We start from the raw sequence: 23,948 nt of genomic DNA, 5'->3' as shown, positions 1-23,948 counted from the left end.
GTGAATACTGTGTTATATGGAATTTGTGCTTTAAGAAACTCGATTTTAACTTTCAATCTATGTTAATTTTTAGTTGCATGGGAATTGGGAACCGTGCTCAGAAGAAATTCAGAGTACAAATCAAAAGATATGATAAATTATAAATTGTTTTTATTGACATAAAGTTTTTATTATTGAATGAAACGTTTATAAAAATATGATAAATAATATTAATTATTTTGGTTGAATTCAGAGTACAAATCAAAAGATATGATAAAATAGAAATTGTTTTTATTGAGATGAAGTTTTTATTATTGAATGAAACGTTAATAAAAATATGATAAATAATATTAATTACTTTGGTTGAATTCAAAAGTTTTTATAAGGATAGGATGATAAATGAAATTAAAAGCTAAACTAAAAACCAATTTGCCAGCAAAAAATGCTGTATGTTTTTTTTAGAAAGACTAATATTCTACAAAAGAACTCTGATGCTACTAAAACCGATGTCGAACACAGTTATGATATAAACTGGCATATGTATATAAAACATATTATATAAATGTTAAAAGTATTGATTTTAAAACTTACATTAATACCTTTTACAATATCTAGTTACTAGAATCATTAATATGTTTTGGTAATCTGTTAAAGCCCATCAGTTTCAGGTAGTGATGGGCTTTTATACGACAACCATATTATAGAGAGTACCGTGTTATCAGATGTCGCAATTTTGGCTCCGCGTAAGTTTCCGGAGTGCTGCGTTATTGGAGGGTTGACTGTTTATATTTATGGTGGGTTAAATTATATAGGGCCGTTAAAAGGTGTAGAGACACATCGCGATAATTCGTATGAGTTGAGAGTCAAAACAAACTCCTCAAAATGTTATAAGACTATAACTTATAATGGTTTAATTATAAGATTAAATAAAAATATAGAAAATTGGGCTTCACTCTATACATGCACGTTTTGAGTTTCTTTGTCATTGTGATTGAATATTTGGTTTGTTCGAAATTTTTTGCTAGCTGTGATTTCTCCGGCAAAGTTTCTTTAAATAACCCATAGAAACAGAATTACAAAGTGCACCAACTGCCAAAAAATTTAACTCATTCTAATATGTATTTGTATATTATATATTCAATACTTGAATATATTATTATATATTCAAGTGAATATACTAAATTATAATTTATAAATATATTATAACTATTTTCTTTTTAGACTGTGAATATACCAAATGCATATGATGATCCCAGATTTGACCCAAGTGCCGATGAGGGTACGACGTTTCGGCACAAATCCATTCTATGTATGGCCATAAAGAATTCTTTAGGACAAATTATTGGTGTCATACAACTTATAAATAAGTTCAATGATTTGGCATTTACGAAAAACGATGAGAATTTTGTTGAAGCGTTTGCCATTTTCTGTGGGATGGGTATACATAACACACATATGTATGAAAGAGCAGTGGTAGCTATCGCAAAGCAGTCAGTAACACTGGAAATTTTAAGTTACCATGCCTCTGCGAGTCTGGATGACGCACAGAAACTTAGGGTAAGACAAGTTAAATGGCTTTGTCGGAGTTCTTACTAAATAATTTATCAAGAAGTTTATGGAGAAATGTTGTATATACTTTTTTAACTGCGAATGTGTGTCGTCGTTTTGAAATTATATAAATTTATTTTTAATGTGCATGATCATTCATCAGGAAATTAGAAATCAAAAAATTATATTGTCTACCTTTGTTATTTCTCAAAAACTGCTGTATGTTAAGTTATCCTAATAAAATGTTATAAATCTTGCAAATTTGATAAAGGATGTTTGCTCAGAAAAATGTGTATAATTGCTAGTCGTAACAATTTTACAACAAATTTGATGAATAAAATGATTCAGAATTTCATAAAATTTATGATTTAGCTTATATACTTTTTGGCTTAATTTTCTATAAGAATTTATTAAGATGTAGGAACTATTTTTTACATTATCTTACTTGCCCATATAAGCTGAATTAACATAATGATTAAAAATTCAACTTTGTATATGCATTCTCAATTACAGAGTTTACGGGTTCCTTCAGCAGCACATTTTCAACTACATGATTTTAAGTTTGATGATATCAACATGGATGATGATGATACACTTAAAGTAAGTTAATAAATAATTATGATATAAGGCTTAAAGGTTTACAGATAAAAACTAAGTAAAGTTAGTAAACAAAGCAATTTTTTTAACAACAATATTTGAAAGTACATGAAAAAAGATGTGTAATCAGCTATTGCCCTAAATCAGGCAACTTTGTCATCAGGAGTTAAACGGCCATGTTTGAAAATGTATACCAAAAGGATTTCCTTTTGTTATAGTAGATTTTTTGGTTGTGAGCACTATTATTTAGTTTGTGAGACCTTAATATGATTTTTAAGTATATGTTATTTAATTATTTTATACAATTGTTTTTTTAAGTTAGATTCAACCGGTGTTTTTATATAACATCGATAAGCTTATATGTGGGTGGGCTAAAGAGGATCGACTGAACCTTTACTCTGGCAAAAACGTAAACAATAAAATATAGTGAATCAAAATATAAATTCAGTTAAAACAAAATAATTTTACAAGAAATAAATTAAATCAATAGCTATTCCAACTTTTCTGATAAATAATTTCTAATGAAATATTTGATCAAGGTTATATACAGTATTATCTTTGTCAAAAATGTGACCATGAAATTTATATTTTGTATTGGTTGAATATTGTTTCTGTTATTTCCCGTAATTCCTTAAAAATTAAAAATAAAACATTGGATCTGTTTGCCCCATAGCTATGGGGTAAGAAGGGACAGATGACAAGTTTTTGAAAAAAAAACTAGAAAACATATTTCTATAATTAGAAATTAACACTATGCTACAAATTTATACTAAATTTGTATTATTATTATAAATTTATAATTTTTCTCATAAATTAATAATACTCTTTAAAAATTTATTATGCTTGTATTATAATTTAAATAATAATAATTATTACACAACATGTTTGTAAATAGTTCATCTCGGTTTATTTTTATTGAATAGGCTTGCCTAAGAATGTTTCTAGACTTGGATTTTGTGGAACGATTTCACATAGACTATGAGGTTTTGTGCAGGTGGTTGCTCAGTGTCAAGAAGAATTATCGCAATGTCACCTATCACAATTGGCGGCACGCTTTCAATGTAGCTCAGATGATGTTTGCCATATTAACGGTGAGAATAATAAAACTAATCTTTATATTTGATTTGTAACTGTTTTCAAAATGAATTTATGTATTTTTAATAGGCCACTCAATGGTGGAAAATATTTGGCGACATTGAGTGTCTGGGTTTGATAATAGCATGTTTATGTCATGACTTAGATCATCGAGGGACAAACAATTCTTTTCAAATAAAGTAAGTTTTATTAAAATACACTTTTTTATATATCACACACATTGCAGAGAAAACGTCTTAATTAAAGTACTTAGATAAAAAGAAAATGTCTTTGGTTGTTGATGATTGCTGTTAATAAATATATCTTTTCTTAATATTGCTGGAGTAAATCTATTGAATAGAATTGTTTTTATTACTTTGTCATAGACTATTAAATTAAATCCATTTAAGAATAGACTATTATCTGATTTCTACATATTTAGAGCGTCCTCTCCACTTGCTCAGCTATATTCCACATCAACAATGGAACATCATCATTTTGATCAGTGTCTAATGATCTTGAACAGTGATGGCAATCAGCTGTTATCTAATCTCTCACCAGATGATTATTCCAGAGTTATTCATGTATTGGAAGATGCAATATTATCCACGGATCTTGCTGTTTATTTCAGGTATAAAAAAATAGATATATTTATTTTAATATTTTGTATATTTATACCTTATTAACTTCTCGAAGGAGAATTTTATGTTTTCCTCAAAAAATCCGATTCGTTAATTTTATGTCTTCTCGACATTTCAAGCCATTCTAAATCCAATAAGACCAAATTTGAAAAAAGTATGTGTGTGTGTCTGTGAACAGATTTTTTGCTGTAAATCGAGGTTTTCTCAAAAACGGCTGGACCGTTTTCAGAAATTTAAAAACCATTTGATGTGTCTCAATGAGGACTATCGCTTGTCAGTTTTGTGCGACGATTGTCCGAGCCATTCCTTTGAAATTTGGAAAAAAGTGTTAAACTTTTCGTCCACATTTAAGCTCATACTACCGAATCGATTTTAAAAAATCAAAAACTGTTTGAAAGATATTAGATGGGATTGATGCTGATTAGTTTGTGGTGAAAATCTACCGAGCCGTTTCCTTGTAATTCGTTGTTGAAAAAAAAAATTGAGCCGATTTTTATGAAACTTTTTTTGATGATATATATCATGGTCTTATACAACTTATCAAAATATTACGGCGTTACGACAAGTAGTTTAATTTTAAATATTTATCAAAGTTTGAGAAAATGAGTAGATTTTTTTATGTTTGTTAAAATTAAAATTAGACGATTTACTTGGCATAATGATAGAGAACTTGGTCGTAATGAACATACTAAACCATTAAAGTCCAACGGAAACTGGTTCAATTATAAAAATTATAGATATTTTAAAATTTGCTTTTCAGAGTTAACGCGTTCGTTTGCTTTTCAATTATGTGTAATAAATTCACTCGGAATAATTTTAATAACCCATAAATTAATTTATTTTTTATTGATTAAGTTGATTAATTACACGTATCGGGAGTTCATGTAACTTGCCTCAAGGCAAAATACCAATACCAGCTAGTTTATTATTATTTAGAGTTCTTAAAGTAAACTGTGTCAAAAACTTGTAGTGAGTTTAATTCTGTTTTGCAGGAAACGGGGTCCTTTCTTGCATGCTGTTCATAACAGCTCTATCTGTGACTGGTCTCAGGATGAGCCCCGGTCTTTGCTTCGGGCCATGAGCATGACAGTGTGCGACTTAGCTGCAATTACAAAGCCCTGGGAAATTGAGAAGCGAGTAGCTGAATTGGTTAGCAATGAGTTCTTCCAACAGGGTGACATTGAACGAGATAAATTAAACATCACACCTATTGTTAGTGATTAAATTATTTATGAGATGTATTTGGGAGTATACTATTGAGGAAGTAATGTAACTTTTATTTTAGGATTTAATGAATAGGGAAAAAGAGGATGAACTTCCAATGATGCAAGTTGGATTTATTGACTCAATCTGTATACCAATTTATGAGGTAATATTCAATTTTAAATTTGTTTTTTATAATATGTCTTTGTTAATGTTAAAATGCTTTTTTATAATTTTAATCATAACATATCTGTTTTCAACATTATATACAAATAAATACATAATTCTTTAAGTTTTTATGCATGATGGAATATAAAGTGACCATACGTCCCGGTTCGGTCGGGCCAGTCTCGCATTTCCACCTTGTAGTATAACTTTAAGTTGAAACTTTGCATTTACTTGATAATAAAATTGCAACTACATTCTAAGGCGGGTTAAAAGTGCCTTTCACATAAATAAAGTTATAAAATTTTATAAAATTGATTTTTATTGTTTTTATTTAGTTACAATGTTTATAAATATTATTTATTATTTTAAATCATATTCATTTTTTTATTAAGCTGCCATACCGGTTTTGACATAAAAGATATAGTTTTCTTATAGAATAGTGTATTATAAAAATCTATATACATACTATATTTATTACATAGTTTGTATGTGTAGTATATGTCCTGTACATGCTAAATATAGTACACAGATTTCAAAAATAATTTTTCTTGAAGTCAGTAAAAATTTTGGAACATAGCCATATAACTTTAAAAAAAAAATTAAACGATTAATTAATTATCGGAACTACTAATAATTACTGATTAATAATTTAATATTAGCATTCTCGATGATGATTATATGTTTTATATGTACTTACATAATTTTTTATAAAATATATGTAGGCTTTTGCTACTTTATCAAACAAATTGGAACCTCTTGTCGAAGGCGTATTGGCTAACAAGAAGCATTGGCTGGAACTAGCTTCACAGAATAATAAAGAGAGTAACTCTGATGAAGATGCTGAAATTGAAACAAATAGTTTATAAATGTAGTAATTAGTTAGAAAAATATAAATAATATATATATATATATATATATATATATGTTTATGTGTACATATGTTCACATTTTCACATATATAGAAATGTAATTAAGTGCCTCATGAAATGACCTTTATCTAAATGCCTTAAATTGAGTTAAATCAATGAAGGTTTTTTTATGGTGATTATAAAAATGTAAGTATAGTTTATAATTATTGAGGCCTTTGCTAGTATTTATCAAATATATTGTAAATAATATAATTGTGTGAATACTGAGCTACTATCACACAAAACTAAAAAAAAACTACAGAAAATGATAAAACTAAAATCAATATGAACAAAATCACTCCTTAATATTTATAATATTTTCTATCGTATCATGTTGTACTGAATTTGACTTTCATGATACTTTGGACCAGTAATAATGACAATATATAATTCATTTTATTTCGGCAAGCAGTGCAATTGATGCTTATTATTTATTATTTATTGTTTGCGTTGATTAATGAATTATTCAATATTTAGCTTATCGAACTTGTTAAAATTCTGAGAAAAATTCTCAATAAAGTAATACATAACATGAAAGTGTTAAAAATACTTTCTTTAATTTTGGAACCAAAAACTGTCGAATATTAAAATAAATATTCCTGTAGAAGTATATTTTGTGTGAAATAGCTTTAGTTTATTACATTTGTCCTGTCAGTCTCTATGTGTGTTTAGAAACTAATTAAATAATTATTGCTAGAGTGTAGTGTGCTTTATATATAATATATTTTATATGTTATGTTTTGTTATTGTGATATTATATGTTCTTAAAGTTATTTCAAAATTTTTAATGATTTCTAATGACATAGATTTCAAGTGAAGTAAGGTTGTTAAGAGCAAATTGTTTTTAAAATATATATTTATTATTGATATATTTATAGAGTGATTTTATAAAACTAGTTTTATAAACATAATAGATAATATTGGTATTAGTATTCTTGCATTATTTTATAACCTAGATTCAAATGACTAGAGTGTAGTGTGCTTTATATATAATATATTATATGTTATGTTTTGTTATTGTGATATTATATGTGTTCTTAAAGTTATTTCAAAATTTTTAATGATCTAATGACATAGATTTCAAGTAAGGTGTTGTTTAAGAGCAAATTGTTTTTAAAATATATATTTTATTATTGATATATTTATAGAGTGATTTTATAAAACTAGTTTTATAAACATAATAGAATAATAATGGTATTAGTATTCTTGCATTATTTTATAACCTAGATTCAAATGAATTAGAACTTTTTTTAATGTTAGTACATGATTGAAACAATCAAATTTAATTGTATCATAACTAAAATTTTTGACTAATGAGTTTAAATTGTTTGACGTCGCAAAAAGTATGATTTTTTTTATAATGATATTAATTAAAGAAATTTATTGACAAGATTACTAAGCTTTTATTTCATTAATTTATGTTTGTAGGACTATAAAAGTAAAATATCCACTTTTATGGTATTTTTTAAAAATAAAATGTAATTTTAGAACTGATACCAGACAATTACAACACCAACTTAAGAAATATGCTTTATTAATAATTATAATCTTTTGTGAAATAGTTATTCAACATATGTTTCCCCAATGCTCAATGTAATGATTCATGTATTTCTGATGTTGAGAAACATAAATGTGTGGGTTATAACAGAATGTGTCAAAACTGAAAAAAAAGACAAAATTTTCATCAAATATGAAAAGTTTAGGATATTCATAATTATTTTATAGTGAATATATAATATATTTATTATTCAGATACATAAATGATAATATATTTTTCACTTTTACTCACAATGCTTACATTGATGCAAAATAAGATTTTTTTATAAAAAAATATTTTATTCTTTGTGACCAATACTAGAAAAAATTGTTCACAATTTAGACATTTTATTTAGCAAATATTCAAGCATGTTGATAACTGCTACCTACTTTATGTCTAAATAATTAAATCATTACCAAATTTTGAAATAATATATTGTAAAATAGTTTAATTCTTAAAAACAGTGTGAATTAAATGTCCATTTATCGTGAACAAAAAGACACAGTTATCGGATTCTAATCAACTAGTTAAAAAGCTAAGTTGATTTTCAGCTATAATTGATTTCTATGATTCATAATTTAGCAGTAACTAAAAACATGTATATAGTTAGCAGCAGATTTACTATCAGCAGATTATTTGTGGACGTGACTTTTGCGTAGGGGGTATGGTCCATATTTGAAACTTAATTTCTCGATAAATAAGTGTAACTAGTGATGTATGGCATCGTGCCTTAAAGCAAATTGCTGGAACTTCCTGTACTGTAATGAAATATTCGAGGAATAATAAATGCTTTCAAATAGATTATTATAAATACGGTATTTATTATTCTTATTTTATAGACAAAATATAAAAGCTTGGACAATGACGTTTATATATGTTTACAGAAAAGTAAATAAACAAAATTTAATCAATTGGATTTAAAATGAAAAAAGTTGTCTAATATTTATAAGAATTATACAAACTGAATTGCAAATGTTTAGAACTTTAGCTGGAATTATAATTAAAATCCGAAATTATTTCGATTTTAAATTTTTTTTGGAAATTAAAAAAAATCACAAAAGCAATCGTTTTGTCAACACAACCAGAAATATTTTGAACCGTTTAAATCGGATGCTTAGTTCTCTCAAAAACTGCCATTTTTTGAACATTTAGCTCCATCGAAACGGCTGGACCAACTTTTTCATAAAGCTAATCAGCACGTCTCCTTATCAATAGGAATCAACTATTTTTTGAATCATTCAAATCCGTTGTTCCATACACATATACAAACACATCATTTTTTTTAAGGTATGCCAAAATGCTCAGAAACCTCTGAAACATAAAGATATGCAAAAATTTTCAATTTCGATTTTTAGACAATTACAATAACTTACTCTACGGAAAGATAATAAATTGTATGATATTAATTAATGTTAAGGGGGTTGTTCGGTTTTTATTATTTTTTTTTTTTTTGATTTTGAGATTTTTTGATATTATGAAAGCTAAAAACCTTAGAATTTTTTTAAAAAAAAATCATCTCAATATCTATTTTTTTGACGAAGTTATAGATATATATCTCTATATGTATGATCCTCTGCTGCTCTCTTTTTCATTACAATACCTCATGCACATGACCTTTTTAATGTGTCAGCATCTTTGAACACCATGGTGTATTAGTACATTAAATTAAATGGTGTATTTAGTCATTATATTAAAACTTTAAATACGTTTTTCTCAAATTGACTTTTTTCAATGCGGTGCCACAATAAAAAAAAACTACAAGTCGGTCTCCTACTTTTTTTACAAATCAGCTTTAAAGTCAAACGTTCCTTAACATCCCGTAATGTGGTACATTTACCTCGAGGTAAGAGCATTCAAAGATAGTTTACAAATCTATGAGCTATTACTTATATACGGATTTGTGGAATCACGGGAAATATGATAATAAAACACAAAAATTGATATCCTTATTATATTATGTTACAAATATGTTACATACATAAAGTATAAATTAAGTAATTAATTTATTTATATATTGACACAATTGGTGCTCAAAAGATTTTGATAGGGATTAAAGTATGTCAAATAGGATATTCGCTTCTAATTTTTTTAAGATCATTTCGTAAATGTAATGCCGTAATCAGTGTTTAGCTATACCAATGAGGGACAAAAAAAGCCCATACCCTATGAAGAATGCAAGAACTTGTGTCTAGACAACCAGCTCAGAAGGAAATTTCTTTGCAGGACTAATTTCACAGGAGGCTTGCAATAGATTAGTAAATAGCGAATTCGCACCATTTCACTGTTAGTCACAACATAATATTTATTTGGCACTTCGCCCGCAATGCTTTCTGGGGCTTGGACTCGATTCCGATTTGGTTGGTCTAGAAATTAAAACAAGTTAGTAACAACTAATACAAAACAAAGTAACTCTGGTATTTAAATGATTTTGATGCCATTTATAGGCCTTTTAGAAAAAATACCAACTTTCAACTCCCTATCTCATCATTTGGCCGATATATCAGTGAAAGAGCCGCACTTGTAGAAAAATGAAACATGAAAAATTATTCACCTTTTCATGCACTAACAATTAATTTTTTCACATTATTTGTTATGAACAACACAGCCAAGATCAGTGTGAATAGAATCACATCAATATTTTTTCATATCTTTTATATTACCGACAAAAAGAGAGTTTGAAAATTTTCACATGTTTTCACTGATATCTCGGCCAAATGATGAGATAGGGAGTTGAAAATTGGTATATCGTATTTTTTCGAAAAGACCTATAAGAAGGCGTCCATTAATAACATGAGGTTTTTCGGAGGAGGGGGAAAGGAAATTTGACAAAAAATCACGATAAATCACATGGTGGAGGAAGTGGTATACTAAGATATCACGTGTATTTATTTTTTAACTGATTTTTTTTAAAAAAATCAGACATTTCAAAAAAAGTGGGGATGGGGTCCAAAAATCCATAAATTCTCGCTCACATGATTAATGAACGCCTCCTTAAATAGCATTAAAATCATTTAAATATCAGGGTAGGGCCGCTTCTGTTTGGAAACATGCCCATACCCTTTGTTACAAGAGTTAATTCAAGACATTTATTATTAGTGTAAATTAGAGTTTTTAAACTATATCAAGGATAAATAAATTATATAATATTGTCAAATATCGCGGACCTGATGCATGCTGGCATTTAACATATTCCTCATGGTCAATTAATTCACAGAGGGCTACACAAGCCAATTCAGACCCAACTTTGCTGGCTCCCCAGGCAAATCCAGTAGTACTATAAGGAAGACTTACTGAAAGCTCATTGTCAGGTAAATTCCTTTGCCAAATAATGAATTCTGAAATTTAAGAATGTGTTATAATCAGTTTTAAACCTACTTCAATTTTAGACGAAGAGAAATTATTGTATCTGCTCGCACATGGCTCTTGAAAGTAACTAGACTAGACTAGATTGAATTGACTCAGAATATTTCTTAAAACATAATCATAATTTTGTTTTGACAACTTATTTATTCTTTTCACCTTATTCAAATGCTGCTGTAATCCATGGTGCATAATAGAATGAAAATTCTCTAGTTTTGTCCCATGATATGCAAATATAGTTCTATGACCTTTGGCAGCATTTCTCCACCTTGATTCATTGGGGGTGCCTGAAGTAATATGCCACTTGAAATATGTAATTAGGTTTTGGAAATGGGGCCTCACAGCGAACTCTGCTTAAAACGGAGTCGAACTAAGCAATATAAAATTATTATCAGAGTCTTATATAATAATATTGTATTTCTATGTATGTAAAATACAATAAATCTTTGAAATGAGTCAATAATTATAAATAAAAATTTAACCAATTAATAACGAATAAACAAAAAAAATATTTTTTATAACATTATTACCATTTTACCATACCAAATGACATGATTTCAAAATGCAAATATTAATATGATGTAATTTGCGCAAATGAAATTACATAAGCAAAATTATTAATTTTTGTTGTGAGATGCCTTTCGTATAGCTTTGCACAACTAGAACATTTCTACTAGATTTTATCCTAGTTATTTCCCAGTATTAATATTATTAATATCAATATAATGTTAATATTAACTAGTTATACAAACACATTCTGTTTCCACAGTCTTAAGATAAGGCTCACGCAAAGTTATAAGGACCCAATAGAGCAAATCGATGACATAGTCGCGCACGTGATATACATTGGGCTCGGTCACTTGCTGAAGAAGTATTGCTATGGGCGGTGATTCTTCCACAACTCTCAACTGTAAGTATAATTTAATTACATAAAACTTTTTTCACTTTAATACATACACATGTGATAATTGCCACATTCACTAACTTATTGTTCTGTTTACCGGATACCTTATTGCTGAGATATTTCAAATATATTTTAAGAGTTCATGTAGTCTTTATATAAATATTTAACTGGCATTGTGTTCTTCAGCAATTACAACTATCTGGATTAATTCTTCAGCAATTATAACAAGCAGGTATCTAAATAACTTTGCTGTTATTAGTATATAATTAGATGTGATAATATTAGAATACTGTTTAGGGTAAGAATATATAGAAAAAAATACAAATTGTAAGAATTATATTTAAATTAACATATAAAATCCGTAATGACTATATGAAGAGACTAATGTGTAATGCATAATGCATGATACATTTTAGACATCAGAATACATTTTTGAATAAATCGTTATTGATTTCTAAAACACATTAAACAACATTCTTTAACAAACGCTACACAGGTATCAAACCACATTAATTAATTGCATGGGTGCATTTTAATTTTTTCCAAGGTTCAGTTTTCTTAGTATCGTATTAAAATGTTTTAAATATTTCCAAATCCTAAAATAAACTAGTTACTTAATAAAACGTATAGAAAATATTAGCACCAGTAATTCTATGTCCTTGACGCCATCCTTCACGAAAGCCGGCGGAAACGGCTTGAGAACGGAATTGAATCGGTAACTTTGGCACGCGGCCACAAAAAGGCTCCATTTCATGTCGACCGCCCTGGAGTCCTTTTCCAGGATATTGCGCAGGTGGCGCAGTTTCTTGGCCCGAAGTTCTAGCCCTTCTTGCTCCGTTCTTGGCGTAACATTAGTTTCTTCACATATATAGCCTTCAGCTGGTGTTATAGGGCACGGATCGCTTGTCAGGAACTCCTCATTTACGCTCTCTTCGTGACCCTCCATTATTCAGTTTTTTTGGGTATAGGAAATATTTTATAAAAAAAATTACCTTAGAAAATTAGATTTTCGGTCAAAATAAGGTTATAATATTACATGCCAGCAAAAGAACAAGATTCGCTTGGCAAACGATTACATCTTTACGCAAACGATAAATTTTAATGTTTATGAGCAAAGCAGACTTTTTTTTTTTTTACAAAAATGTTGGTGGAGCTCAATTGTTTCGAATTTATAAAACAAATACTACGAATATGAAACGTCAAATCTGATGAGTGACAGTATGACAGCTAAAAATAAAATGACAACAAAATTTACACATTAAGCTAGGTGTAAGTGGTACTAAGGCAAGTTCCATGAAGTTTTATATATTTATTATTTTTTTTATTATATTGTCTAGGATATTGTTTTTTTATTTATTTATTTATTATTTTTTATTATATTGTCTAGGAAGTTTTCGATGCGTTGAAGAATGCGAATGCGATTTGTAGAATTCAGATTGATATATTTATATAAAAATTTCAACTGTTCATTTCGAAAATAAACTTTGCGCTTTTACTAAAACTAATCCAAATATTTCCAATTAGTTTCTGGTCAAACTATTTTGACAAAATCCATAAAAGCGAACCAAGACAATATAAAAATGAAACCAACAACTGAATTATATTTCGAATTCCTACAATTTGTTTTACGAATATTCACAGATTTGAATATAAAAAATGGAGGCAGAAAACCAAAGTTGTACTCAGATTGGCTTGGATGGAACGAATTCATTATGTGACCAAATGTGCACAGCATATGCAACTATTTTAGAATGCCTTATACAACCGATTTTTTTGAAATATTCAATAGAAAAGTTAAAAAGTCAATCATTTCCAATGCCAAAGAACAAAAAGCATTAAGTATTGATGTAAATGACATGTGTATATGTTAGAGAAAGGTACCAAATATCATTCAACTGAAAAGAGTCGCTGTCAATTTTTCACATGAAATATATATATATATATATATATATATATATATATATTTTTATTGAGGTGGCAGCCTAAATGAAACAAAAGTTTCCTTTCCATAATAAATAACGTCAGGTACTGAAATGTTTAGATATGTTAACTTTTACAGACACAGAATTCAGGTTTTTCTCACCCAAGCCGCACGTGCAATGCACATGTTAACTCATTTTGAGAATATGTATTATAAAAGTCAACACCAATTTCTAAACTATGATATTATTTCCCAAGTTTTTGTCCAGAAAATATAGCAGAACTAGATAGAAAATGAAGATACCAATTTTGATTTCAACAAGACTGAGGTGCCCAGTGCAAAACAATTCTGTAGCATGTTTCAAAATGAAGCAATGGCTCTGTGATGTTTTCACTGTTATTCACTTTTACAAGAAGCTTCTGTGTTTGCTGCAACGCACTGCTACAAGTAAAGGTAAAGGTAAACATCAAGTAGAGATACAAATGAAAATGAGATAGCAGCTGGTTATAAATAAACTCAAAAATAGCTGCCAACATTGCCTAAAATGTTCCAATATCTAGTATTACTCTTAAATTTAAATTAATAAATTTACTAATTTTGTATGACTTAGGGTGCGTTCGACTTGGACGCTTACGCGCTGTGAGCGCTCACGCTTATAAGCACGAATTTTAGCGTTCGACTTGGCCGATAAGCGCTTAGAATCGATAACTAAATTCCGTTCGTTTTGGATACTGTGAGCGTCAATAAGCATCAAATGGGCAACTGCTGGTAACGGTAATTGTGTAAATTTTATTACTTTCTGGATCATTCAGCGGGATTATAAAGAATTTAACAATTAATAAATAAATGAAATTTGGTTTGCTTATGCTTATTCATATTAATATTAAATTAAAATTTAAAATTATTTAAAATTAATTAAAATTTAAATTATAATATTAATATTAATATTAAAAAATAATGTGATATACAACTTGGCATTTTGCGGGATTATAAAAAATTTAACAATAATGAATAAATGAAATTGGTTAGCTTAGCTTAATTAATAGTAATATTAAAATTAAAATTTAAAATTATTTAATATTAATATTAATATTAAAAAATAAATGTGATATACAACTTGGCATTTTTGCGGGATTATATAATTTAACAATTAATAAATAATGAAATTGGCCAGCTTATGCTTAATTAATAGTAATATTAAAATTGAAATTTAAAATTATTTAAAATAATTAAATTTAAAATTAATAAATCAATATTAATATTAAAAAAAATTGTGATCTACAGCTTGCCATTTTTGCGGAATTATAAAAATTGACAATAATAACAAATGAAATGACAGATAGTAAAAACAACTGACGCTCACGCTCACGCTGCCCTACCTCTGTGGCGTGAGCGTATGTGAGCGCAAAATATGTGCTACGAGCATCCTACGATGGTGCTACGAGCGTGCTTATGCCACGCTCACAGCGCCAAGTCGAACGATGAAAGCGCGCTCACGGCGCGCTCACAGCGCGTAAGCGTCCAAGTCGAATGCACCTTAATGATCTTAGTTACAGTTTTTTTTTATTTTTGATCCTGAAACATTCCTTTCTTGCCATCATTAAATATTAAATAGTAAATAGGATAGGAATGGTTTAACCATTTTTTAAGTTAAGCCGGTTAAGCCATACTGAGTCATACATAAATATGTAAATAAGCATCAGTTAAGCATTTTTTTGACGTATCTACAGTCATAGATATAGTCTACAGTTTTGCTGAGTTTTGCCTTATGGTGGTGTTGTGGCCATACTGATTAGCAGATATTTCTTGTCTTCTCAATTTAGTCTATGGTTTTGTTTATATACAACTTGTGGGTTATAATTCGCAAAATGATGTCGAACATTTGAATCCTATTTGAATAACTAAATACATTGTACTATGTACTTTATGTCATATTATTTCATTTGTCCTTGTAATTTTATAAAATATTATTTATTTAATTATTAACTATATAAATATGACTGCCAGACAAGAAGAATCTCCAAAATCTAAAAATATACTTGTTGCTTTAAAGGCTTGTATATCAAATATATTAAATCCTTCTGAGAGCCCTTTGGCTTCAGCAGAATGTAATTTGGAGACTTTAGAATACACAGAAGGTAAAAAAAATATTATTAGTTTCATGTTTGTCCAAAATATTTTTACAGTTGCTAATTTTGTTTAATTCAAAATTAGAAGTTTGAGTAGTACGAGATTTATATTCGGTTGAGTTAATTTTTGCTTACTTTGCAGAGTTTGGTATATTTTTAACATCTTTGACAATGGATAAGAGTGAAAATTTAGGTTTTCGACAATTAGCTGCGGTTATCTTAAACCAGTACATAGAATCGCATTGGACACCATTATCTGATAAATTTAGAGAACCAGAAGTAACTGAAGCTGCAAAGGCCCAAATTAAAACAATACTTCCTTGTGGTTTAAATGACTCTGACAGCAAGGTATTGAACTATTAAATTATTACTTTAGAAAATTGTTTATTTGTTCAATTTTATATAATATTACAAAGGTTTAATAATTATGTATTATTTAAAATATTTTTTAGATGCGTACATCAGTGGCTAATGCAGTAGCTCATATAGCATATTGGGATTGGCCTCATAATTGGCCAGAATTATTTAATATCTTAAGCCATTGCTTGGCAGGAGATGATAATAGTGTACATGGGTCCATGAAAGTGTTACTTGAATTTACAAAAGATGTCAATCCTGATAATCTTCCTACTGTTGCACCAATAATATTATCTGAAGTTTATAGAATATTTGACGCTAATAAGGTGAGAAGTGAAAATGAATAACAAAACTCTAACAATATGTTTATGAACACATATAAATTAATATTAACATAATATGCAAATATGCACTATATATAATGTGCACTAATATGCAATAAGTTATTTTGAATTGCTTTTAAAGTTTATTGATATTTTAGATTTACAGATCAAAAACAAGAGCTCAAGCAGTGCAAATTTATGTTACTTTTTGTGAACATATTTTTAGTGCATATAGTTGCAATAATGTATCTTATTCATTATGTTTACCAACTATTGCACAGTTTATCGAGCGATTTATGCACTCCTTAGAAAATGAGCAAACAGATTGCTTCTTAAGAATGCAGATCATGAAAGGTAAATGTCATGTAATATTGAGCAATACAATATTAAAACTTAAATATGATATTAATGAATATTTTTTTATTTAAGCAATATGGCTTTTAAAACGATGGATTCCACTAAAAATATTAGCGCCTTATATTAGTCGTATGGTTTCTAGAGTTTGGAATCTGTTTCAGCAAGCAACACAGGATTATCATAAAATGGTCATCAATGGTTTATGTGTTCCTGAACCTGTTTATGATTTAGATGGTTTCTGAGTCAATATTAATTTATAATCATATTTATTAGTTTTATTATTAATAGTGAATTTATACACATAATTATCTTATAGGTGAACTGTTTAGTTATGAAAAATATACAATTTTGTATTTGAGTTTCTTCAAGAGTTGCACACGGAAACGAATTCCTCAACTTGAACCTATTTTGCAAGAATTATTAACCTGCTTACTTATTTTGATAAAAATCACAAATCAACAAAGAGATGAGTGGATTAAAAATCCAGATTCTTATCTTGATGAAGATTTTTTTGCAAAGCCAGATCCAGTAGCTGTAAGGCATAAGTCTCTTCTATTATTCAAGGTCAGTAATGTTTAAGAACAAATTTTGTAATCTTGTTTTGATTATTTGTTATACTTTAATGAAATATATTTTATTGTGATACTGTTGTTTATGTAGAACATTTGCGAGGAGTACCAGAAGCAATGTTTTGTTGTATTGGGCCCTGTATTGGTTCAGTTTGTGCAAGTCTCAGAACAAGAGAAAAATCAGGTGAAGAAAATTGGTGGAAAGGTCATGAGGCTACTATGTATGTATTAGGATGCATAAAAAGTATTTTGCACAAAAATTATTCAAATATAACTGAGCTAAACATACCTGAATTCACAAGAAATGCATTGAATCATTTATGCCATCCAAACTTGGATTTTTTGGTTGGTCGATGCTTATGGTTGAGTGGAAAGTTTGTAGAAGCTCTTGCAATGCAAGTCATGATGCGTTATTTAGAAGTTTTACAAGGAAACATCGATTATAGGAAAAATGATGTCATAAAAATTTTGGCAATGGAGACATTGATCAGTTACTGTGAAAATTTACCTTTGAAAAATGATGATGTTGTGAGCTTATTCTCAAATTATATGCCTGAGTTCTATAATGGTTTAATTGGAATATGCCAACATTGCAAGTCAGCAGAGCTATGTCTCTCTTTACAAGCATTAATAGCATTGGTTAATGTAACATCAGTGAGTAATTATTATGAAACAGTGTTTGTAGAATTATTTATTTTTACAATGAGAACCTCAGATTTGCTATTTTAGGATTTAGATGAAATTTAGTATGGTGATAGAGTTGATAATCAAACTGAACTAAAAACTTAAAATATTAGAGGCCTATAAAAAGGAGTTTAATTATAGATATTAATTGAAGTTTTGAAAAATTGACTCCGTGCAATACGTATGCGTATGGTATTATATATTAATAATGTGTCTTGGTAGCTTGGTCAGAGCTAGTTTTTACTTTTTGCGCTCGGATTCATATATAAGAGTTAAAAAGGAGTGGTCTCAAATTCCATCACTGTATAATTTTTTTTAAAAAAATATTTGTTTATGCTTGAATAGTTAAATATTGTAAAAATATTTATGATTATTATCCCAATGCATATATTTTGCAAACAAAAATTGATATATTTGAAACAAATCTATCAGTTCATATATTATATGTGTACATTGGGTATTAGCAATAAAAAAAATTACAAATTTTACAAATTTATAAATCAAATATATTATAAATTCAGATAATATACTACTCATTAGTTCAAATGCTTCTTATCTGTTTATTTGTTAACAATTATGCTTTTTGCGCATGATTCTTTGTATTTGTCAAAAAAGTAGACGACAGACTCATATATGTACTAATACAAATTTATTTCAGATATATCAATTTTTGTTCTCTGAATATATGCAATGAGTTAATATTATTAAATATTTTTGCAATATCTAACTATTCAGGCATAAAAATAAGTTGAAAAATATAAAAGTCAAATTATATGATGACGAACATAAATCTGATCATTTTTAACTCATTTATCTAAAAATTCGAGCTCAAAAAGTAGAAGCAAGCGCTTAAACTGATTGAGCTACCGAGCTACTTATTAATATGAAAAACCGTACGCATAGGTATTGCGCGCGGTTTATTTTTTAATACTTTAATTTTTATAAGTAAACTACTTTCCATGGGCCTGTAGTATTTTAAGGTGTTTGGTTTAACTATCAACTCTCATCACCACTCAAAGTTTTATTACAACCTCAGAAGAGTAATCCTGAGTTTAATACAACTTTGAGACATTATGATAAAAACTTTTATGATTCAATAGACATCAAATTAATTTTTTTTTTTAATTAGACTAGAGGTTTTATTGACGACTTAGTTTTTAAGTAATGAAAATTATTTTATGCTTGCTCATATTTGTTACAGGTAAGTTCCAGATGCCCAGAGCCAGTAGAACAAAAAGTTATACCTCTACTTTTAGAAATATATAACAAGCTTAATAGTGACCCACATGTTTTTAATTTAGTTCTGGAATTGATAGGAAACTTAATGAAATCTCGCTATGAGAATGCAGTTACTTCTACATTTGTTCCTCATATTGTCGAAATATTTCGCGCAGGATCAACTACTGTAGAGAATGTTCAACAATGCATTGCTTTAGAAGTTTTAAAAGTTATAGTAAAAAATTCAAAGTCTCCTTTGAATGATGCTTTATTAAAAGTTGCATTTCCTCAAGCTGTTGAATGCATCTTATCCACAACTGATCATGCAACTCAACAAAGTGGAGGCGAGTGTTTACGTGCATATTTATCGGTATTTCCAAATGAAGTATGCAGTTTTAGAGATGGTGAAGGCTTAGTTTATTTTGTGAGAGTTGTATCTCAGCTATTAGATCCCAATACTTCAGAAAAAGCTGCCACTTCTGTTGGTCGCTTAGTTATAACGTTAATTATGAAAGCTGGCAATTTATTGGGTGAACAAATGGATGTGATTTTAAAATCTGTTTTGAGTAAACTTCAGCGAGCACAAACTCTGAGTGTAGTAATGAGCCTTGTAATTATTTTTGCTCATTTATTCCTGACGCAAATGGATGCAGTTATTAATTTTTTGTTAACTGTGCCGGGACCAATGGGAAAGTCAGCTCTAGATTATGTGCTGACAGAATGGTGTACAAGACAACACCTATTTTATGGGATGTATGAGAGAAAAGTTTGGTGAGTTTTTTTTTCAATAAAAAATCATACTAAAGTGAGAGTTCTAATAAATCAAAATTTTATCTTTTTTGTATATTTTTTTAAGTGCTCTGGCATTATGCAAGCTTTTTGAATATATTATCAGTTCAAATGATACTCAAATTACAAACATCAAAGTTAGAGCTGACACTTTTGCTGCTATTGATGAGGAACCGAAGGAGAGCGAAGAAGTATTTATAGTTTTTAAAATATTCAAATTACTTTTACTAGAGCTGTGGAATCTTATGGAAGGAGACCACACCGATGATGAACAAGGTAAATTTAGAGAAAATAGTTTTAACAACAAGAAGAAACATTCTTAGTATTTGATTTGTTTTACTAAGTTTCAGGAGACGATTACGAAATCACTTTTGAATCAAATGATGAAGATACTGATGATTCGGAAGATGAAACCATTGATGACTCAGATTATACCAATGAACCAGTATTTCAGGTAAGAATATTTTTATAGAGGTATTTTTTTTATATTCACTTCAATGATAAAGTGAAAAAGCTAAATTAACTGCTTCCTATACTTTAGTTACATGTGTTCTACATAAAACTTTACTGAAATAATTGTATATATTTTAACATTTTAGCTTAAAATTTATTTGAAATATTAAATTTATATTTAACTTGTTTTCGCCAGCAAGTCGAAAATGCTAATCTTGTGTTTTATTCTAAATCAAAATTTAACTTTTCGTCGACGTTTGACGTCGGCCGCTATCGAAATTTAACCGATTTCGAAATTTAAAAGCTATTCGATGAATTTGAATCGCGCTAAAATCTCGCAGTGATTAGGTTTTTACTATCGGCGGAGTTGTTTCGTTAGGTAAGTGCAAAATTTTATCCACGTTTTAGCCAAAACCCCTCAAGTGATTTTGAAAATTCAAGCACCGTTCGAAAGATCTCAGTTGGGAATCGTGATTAGTTCTTGGTAATATTCGACTAAGTCATTTTTTTTGTAGTTGTTGAAATTTGTTTTGATAGTTTTGATGACATTTTTGATAAAGGATATCTTTAAATATTACTTACCTACGGAAAGGCAATTATAAAAATTCATTAAAGTTTGGAATAGTGGACCGCGTAAAAATGTCAAACATCTATTATAATAATTTTGAAAGTTGCTAAATTTTAACTCCTATTGATTATATGTCGATTATTTACAAACCTCGATTAATAAAATAATCTAGATAAAATTAATAATTGATATGTAGTTTTTGCTTTCTAGTATTATCATGCAAATCTTATATCATAAATTATTTTTTTCATTTTCAGATTTGTATGAGAAGCCATTTAAAGGATTTTATTCGTACGTTTGCTAAGAGTCCCTCATTCCCGCCTTTCGTTGAATTTCTAGATAATGAAGAAAAAAAAATCTTGCAATTGTTTATTACAGATAATTAAACTCTCAGTAATTTTAGATACATAATAAATTATTGGTAAATAATGTTACAGCTTCTAATTCAACAATGACTTATTAAGAAAGTATTTTGGAAGATATATGAACAAACTATTATAGGTACTAAACAAAACTAATGATTAAATATCGTCGCTATGCGCGTAATTGTTTATTTAATATATATTTTTATAAACTTCTATTACTTTAAGGAAAATTTTAGATACAGTTGTTTATAGCCATGAAATTTTGCCAAATCATTCAAATTAATGACTGATAATATTTTATATATTTACAAGAAATTAATGCGTTTCTAAATTAAAGTGTACTTTTGTAAATAAATAAAAGATATGTAATTTTGTAAATAAATAATAAACTAATGATCACTATAAATAATCACGATGACATTATTATAAATAAATGAAATATATTTTGAATATTTTAATGAAAATCTATCATTTCAATTTTCGCAATGTGTTGTATATGTGAATGTTTTTGTTTGATCAGAAACTGGTATTAAGCATATTTTAAAATAACAAAGAGGTTTAATATTTGTCAAATTCCGTAACAATTACGCAAAAATGATGAAATATATTGTTTTTTTTGCGATAATGATAAATGATAAATAATCTACGCTTACTATCTTATCTAATCTCCTTTCTTTTAATCCGTCTGAATCGCATTTAATGTAAGTCTTCTTGTAGTCCCGGTGACCAGGGCATTTGAACGACAAATAAAATGGAATTCGAATTTAGTCAATATTTTATCAATTGGCTCACCTCACTTTTGTTAATTTGTGTTATAAAATGGCTTTTTATCAGTTACGAAAATAATTAAAAACTAGCTATAAGTGGAATTCTGCCTATTGTGGAAGTGGAAACTATTAACACTTTTGAAAAAATTTTACTTCAAAAAAATTAAATTTTTGTCAAAGCGCGCAAGTGCCGCGCCGCCGTCTAACGCTTAAGCATTGGTACGGAACCCATAGAAATGTAAAAAAAACTAGTTGTAAGTGGAATTCTGTCTTAAGGCAATTAGGGCATCGTGCCTTAAGGCAAATTGCTGGAACTTCCCGTACCAAAAATTATTATCTTTTAAAAACGATACATTTTTGAAAAAATTTTACTTCGAAAAAATAAGATTTTTGAGAAACTATAAATTGGACAAAAAATTACTTTTTTTTGAAAAAAAAAATTAAAAAAAAAAAATATTTTTTTTAATTTTTAAAAAAAAAAAAAATGTTTTCTATATTTTGACATATTTTGGAAGATCTGAAGCAATCGTACTGCTTTAAATGCATAGAAACAAAATATAAAGCGCGTAAGCGCCGCGTCGCTGTCTAACGGGTAAACATTGGTACGGAACCCATAGGAATGTAAACAAAATTTTTACTTATTGTTAAAATCTCTATAAAATATCTGATAATTTGATGTGCATATGTCTAATCATCATTTTTGACCGCCAAATGGCTTTTTTTTTTACTTTTTTCGTTAGATCTCCGAAACCGCTAAGCCTGCTCTTATAAAAATTTGATCAAATCTTCATCTTGTTAATACAAGTAAAATATTTTTTGAATTATTAAAATCGGACGCTCCGTTCTATTAAAAACTGAGGTACCGTTTTTGGCACTTTTTGCCCCATATCTTCGGAACGACTAGACCTACCTCCGCCAAAAACTAATCAGCACGTCTCCTTATCAATATGGATCGAATGTTTTTTAAATTATTCAAATTGCTTCATTCGTGTTCTCGAAATCGTCGACGAAAATTTGTATCCGCACACACATACATACTACGCACACACACACACACATACATCCATTTTTTCTAAGGTATGCCAAAATATTCAGAAACCTCTGAAACGTAAAGATATATAAAAATTTTCATTTTCGATTTTTTTGCGAATACTATAACTTACCCTACGGGAAGTTAATAATACTTATTGTTAAAATCTCTATAAAATATCTGATAATTTGATGTGCATATGTCCAATGATCATTTTTAACCGCCGAATGGCATTTTTTTTACTTTTTTCATTAGATTTCCGAAACTGCTAGACCTGCCTTTATGAAAATTTGATCAAGTCTTCATCTTGTCAATACAAGTAAGATGTTTTTTGAATTATTCAAATCGGACGCTCCGTTCTCTTAAAAGTTACCGTTTTCGGCACTTTTTGCCCCGTATCTTTGGAGCGGCTAGACCTGCCTTCGCCAAAAACTAATCAGCACGTCTCCTTATCAATACGAATCGAATGTTTTTTGAATTATTCAAATCGGTTGATCCG

General features: G+C 28.5%; 2 protein-coding genes and 1 pseudogene across 2 annotated transcripts in view; 2 read left to right on the top strand and 1 right to left on the bottom strand.

The window, feature by feature from the left end:
• Positions 1-6,085, top strand: part of LOC113376931 (dual 3',5'-cyclic-AMP and -GMP phosphodiesterase 11) — an 86,044-nt gene extending 79,959 nt beyond the window's left edge. The window contains exons 13-20 of the mRNA XM_026617044.1: positions 1,201-1,536; positions 2,041-2,127; positions 3,048-3,215; positions 3,289-3,398; positions 3,641-3,829; positions 4,832-5,051; positions 5,125-5,208; positions 5,933-6,085. Of these exons, the coding sequence (XP_026472829.1) occupies positions 1,201-1,536; positions 2,041-2,127; positions 3,048-3,215; positions 3,289-3,398; positions 3,641-3,829; positions 4,832-5,051; positions 5,125-5,208; positions 5,933-6,076 (1,338 nt within the window). The 3' untranslated portion in view covers positions 6,077-6,085. The remainder of the gene's footprint in view (positions 1-1,200; positions 1,537-2,040; positions 2,128-3,047; positions 3,216-3,288; positions 3,399-3,640; positions 3,830-4,831; positions 5,052-5,124; positions 5,209-5,932) is intronic.
• A 3,733-nt stretch (positions 6,086-9,818) lies between these two features.
• LOC113375601 lies at positions 9,819-13,030 on the bottom strand (annotated as a pseudogene).
• Positions 13,031-15,835: 2,805 nt separating this feature from the next.
• LOC113375600 (importin-9-like) lies at positions 15,836-21,673 on the top strand. The gene is made up of 12 exons (XM_026615533.1): positions 15,836-15,978; positions 16,112-16,317; positions 16,422-16,652; positions 16,808-17,003; positions 17,079-17,240; positions 17,323-17,570; positions 17,667-17,759; positions 17,798-18,229; positions 19,461-20,248; positions 20,334-20,542; positions 20,611-20,720; positions 21,545-21,673. Exons 1-12 carry the CDS (start codon positions 15,837-15,839, stop codon positions 21,671-21,673), a joined length of 2,946 nt encoding a protein of 981 aa, XP_026471318.1. The 5' UTR covers position 15,836.
• The last annotated feature ends 2,275 nt before the right edge of the window (positions 21,674-23,948 follow it).

This window comes from Ctenocephalides felis, unplaced genomic scaffold (genome assembly GCF_003426905.1).
Source record: "Ctenocephalides felis isolate EL2017-DRISC unplaced genomic scaffold, ASM342690v1 CF-g0.4_SCAFFOLD_01886, whole genome shotgun sequence".
Lineage (NCBI taxonomy): Eukaryota > Metazoa > Arthropoda > Insecta > Siphonaptera > Pulicidae > Ctenocephalides > Ctenocephalides felis.
Note: the sequence above shows the minus strand (reverse complement) of the source record. Positions and strands in the feature narration are given on the sequence as shown.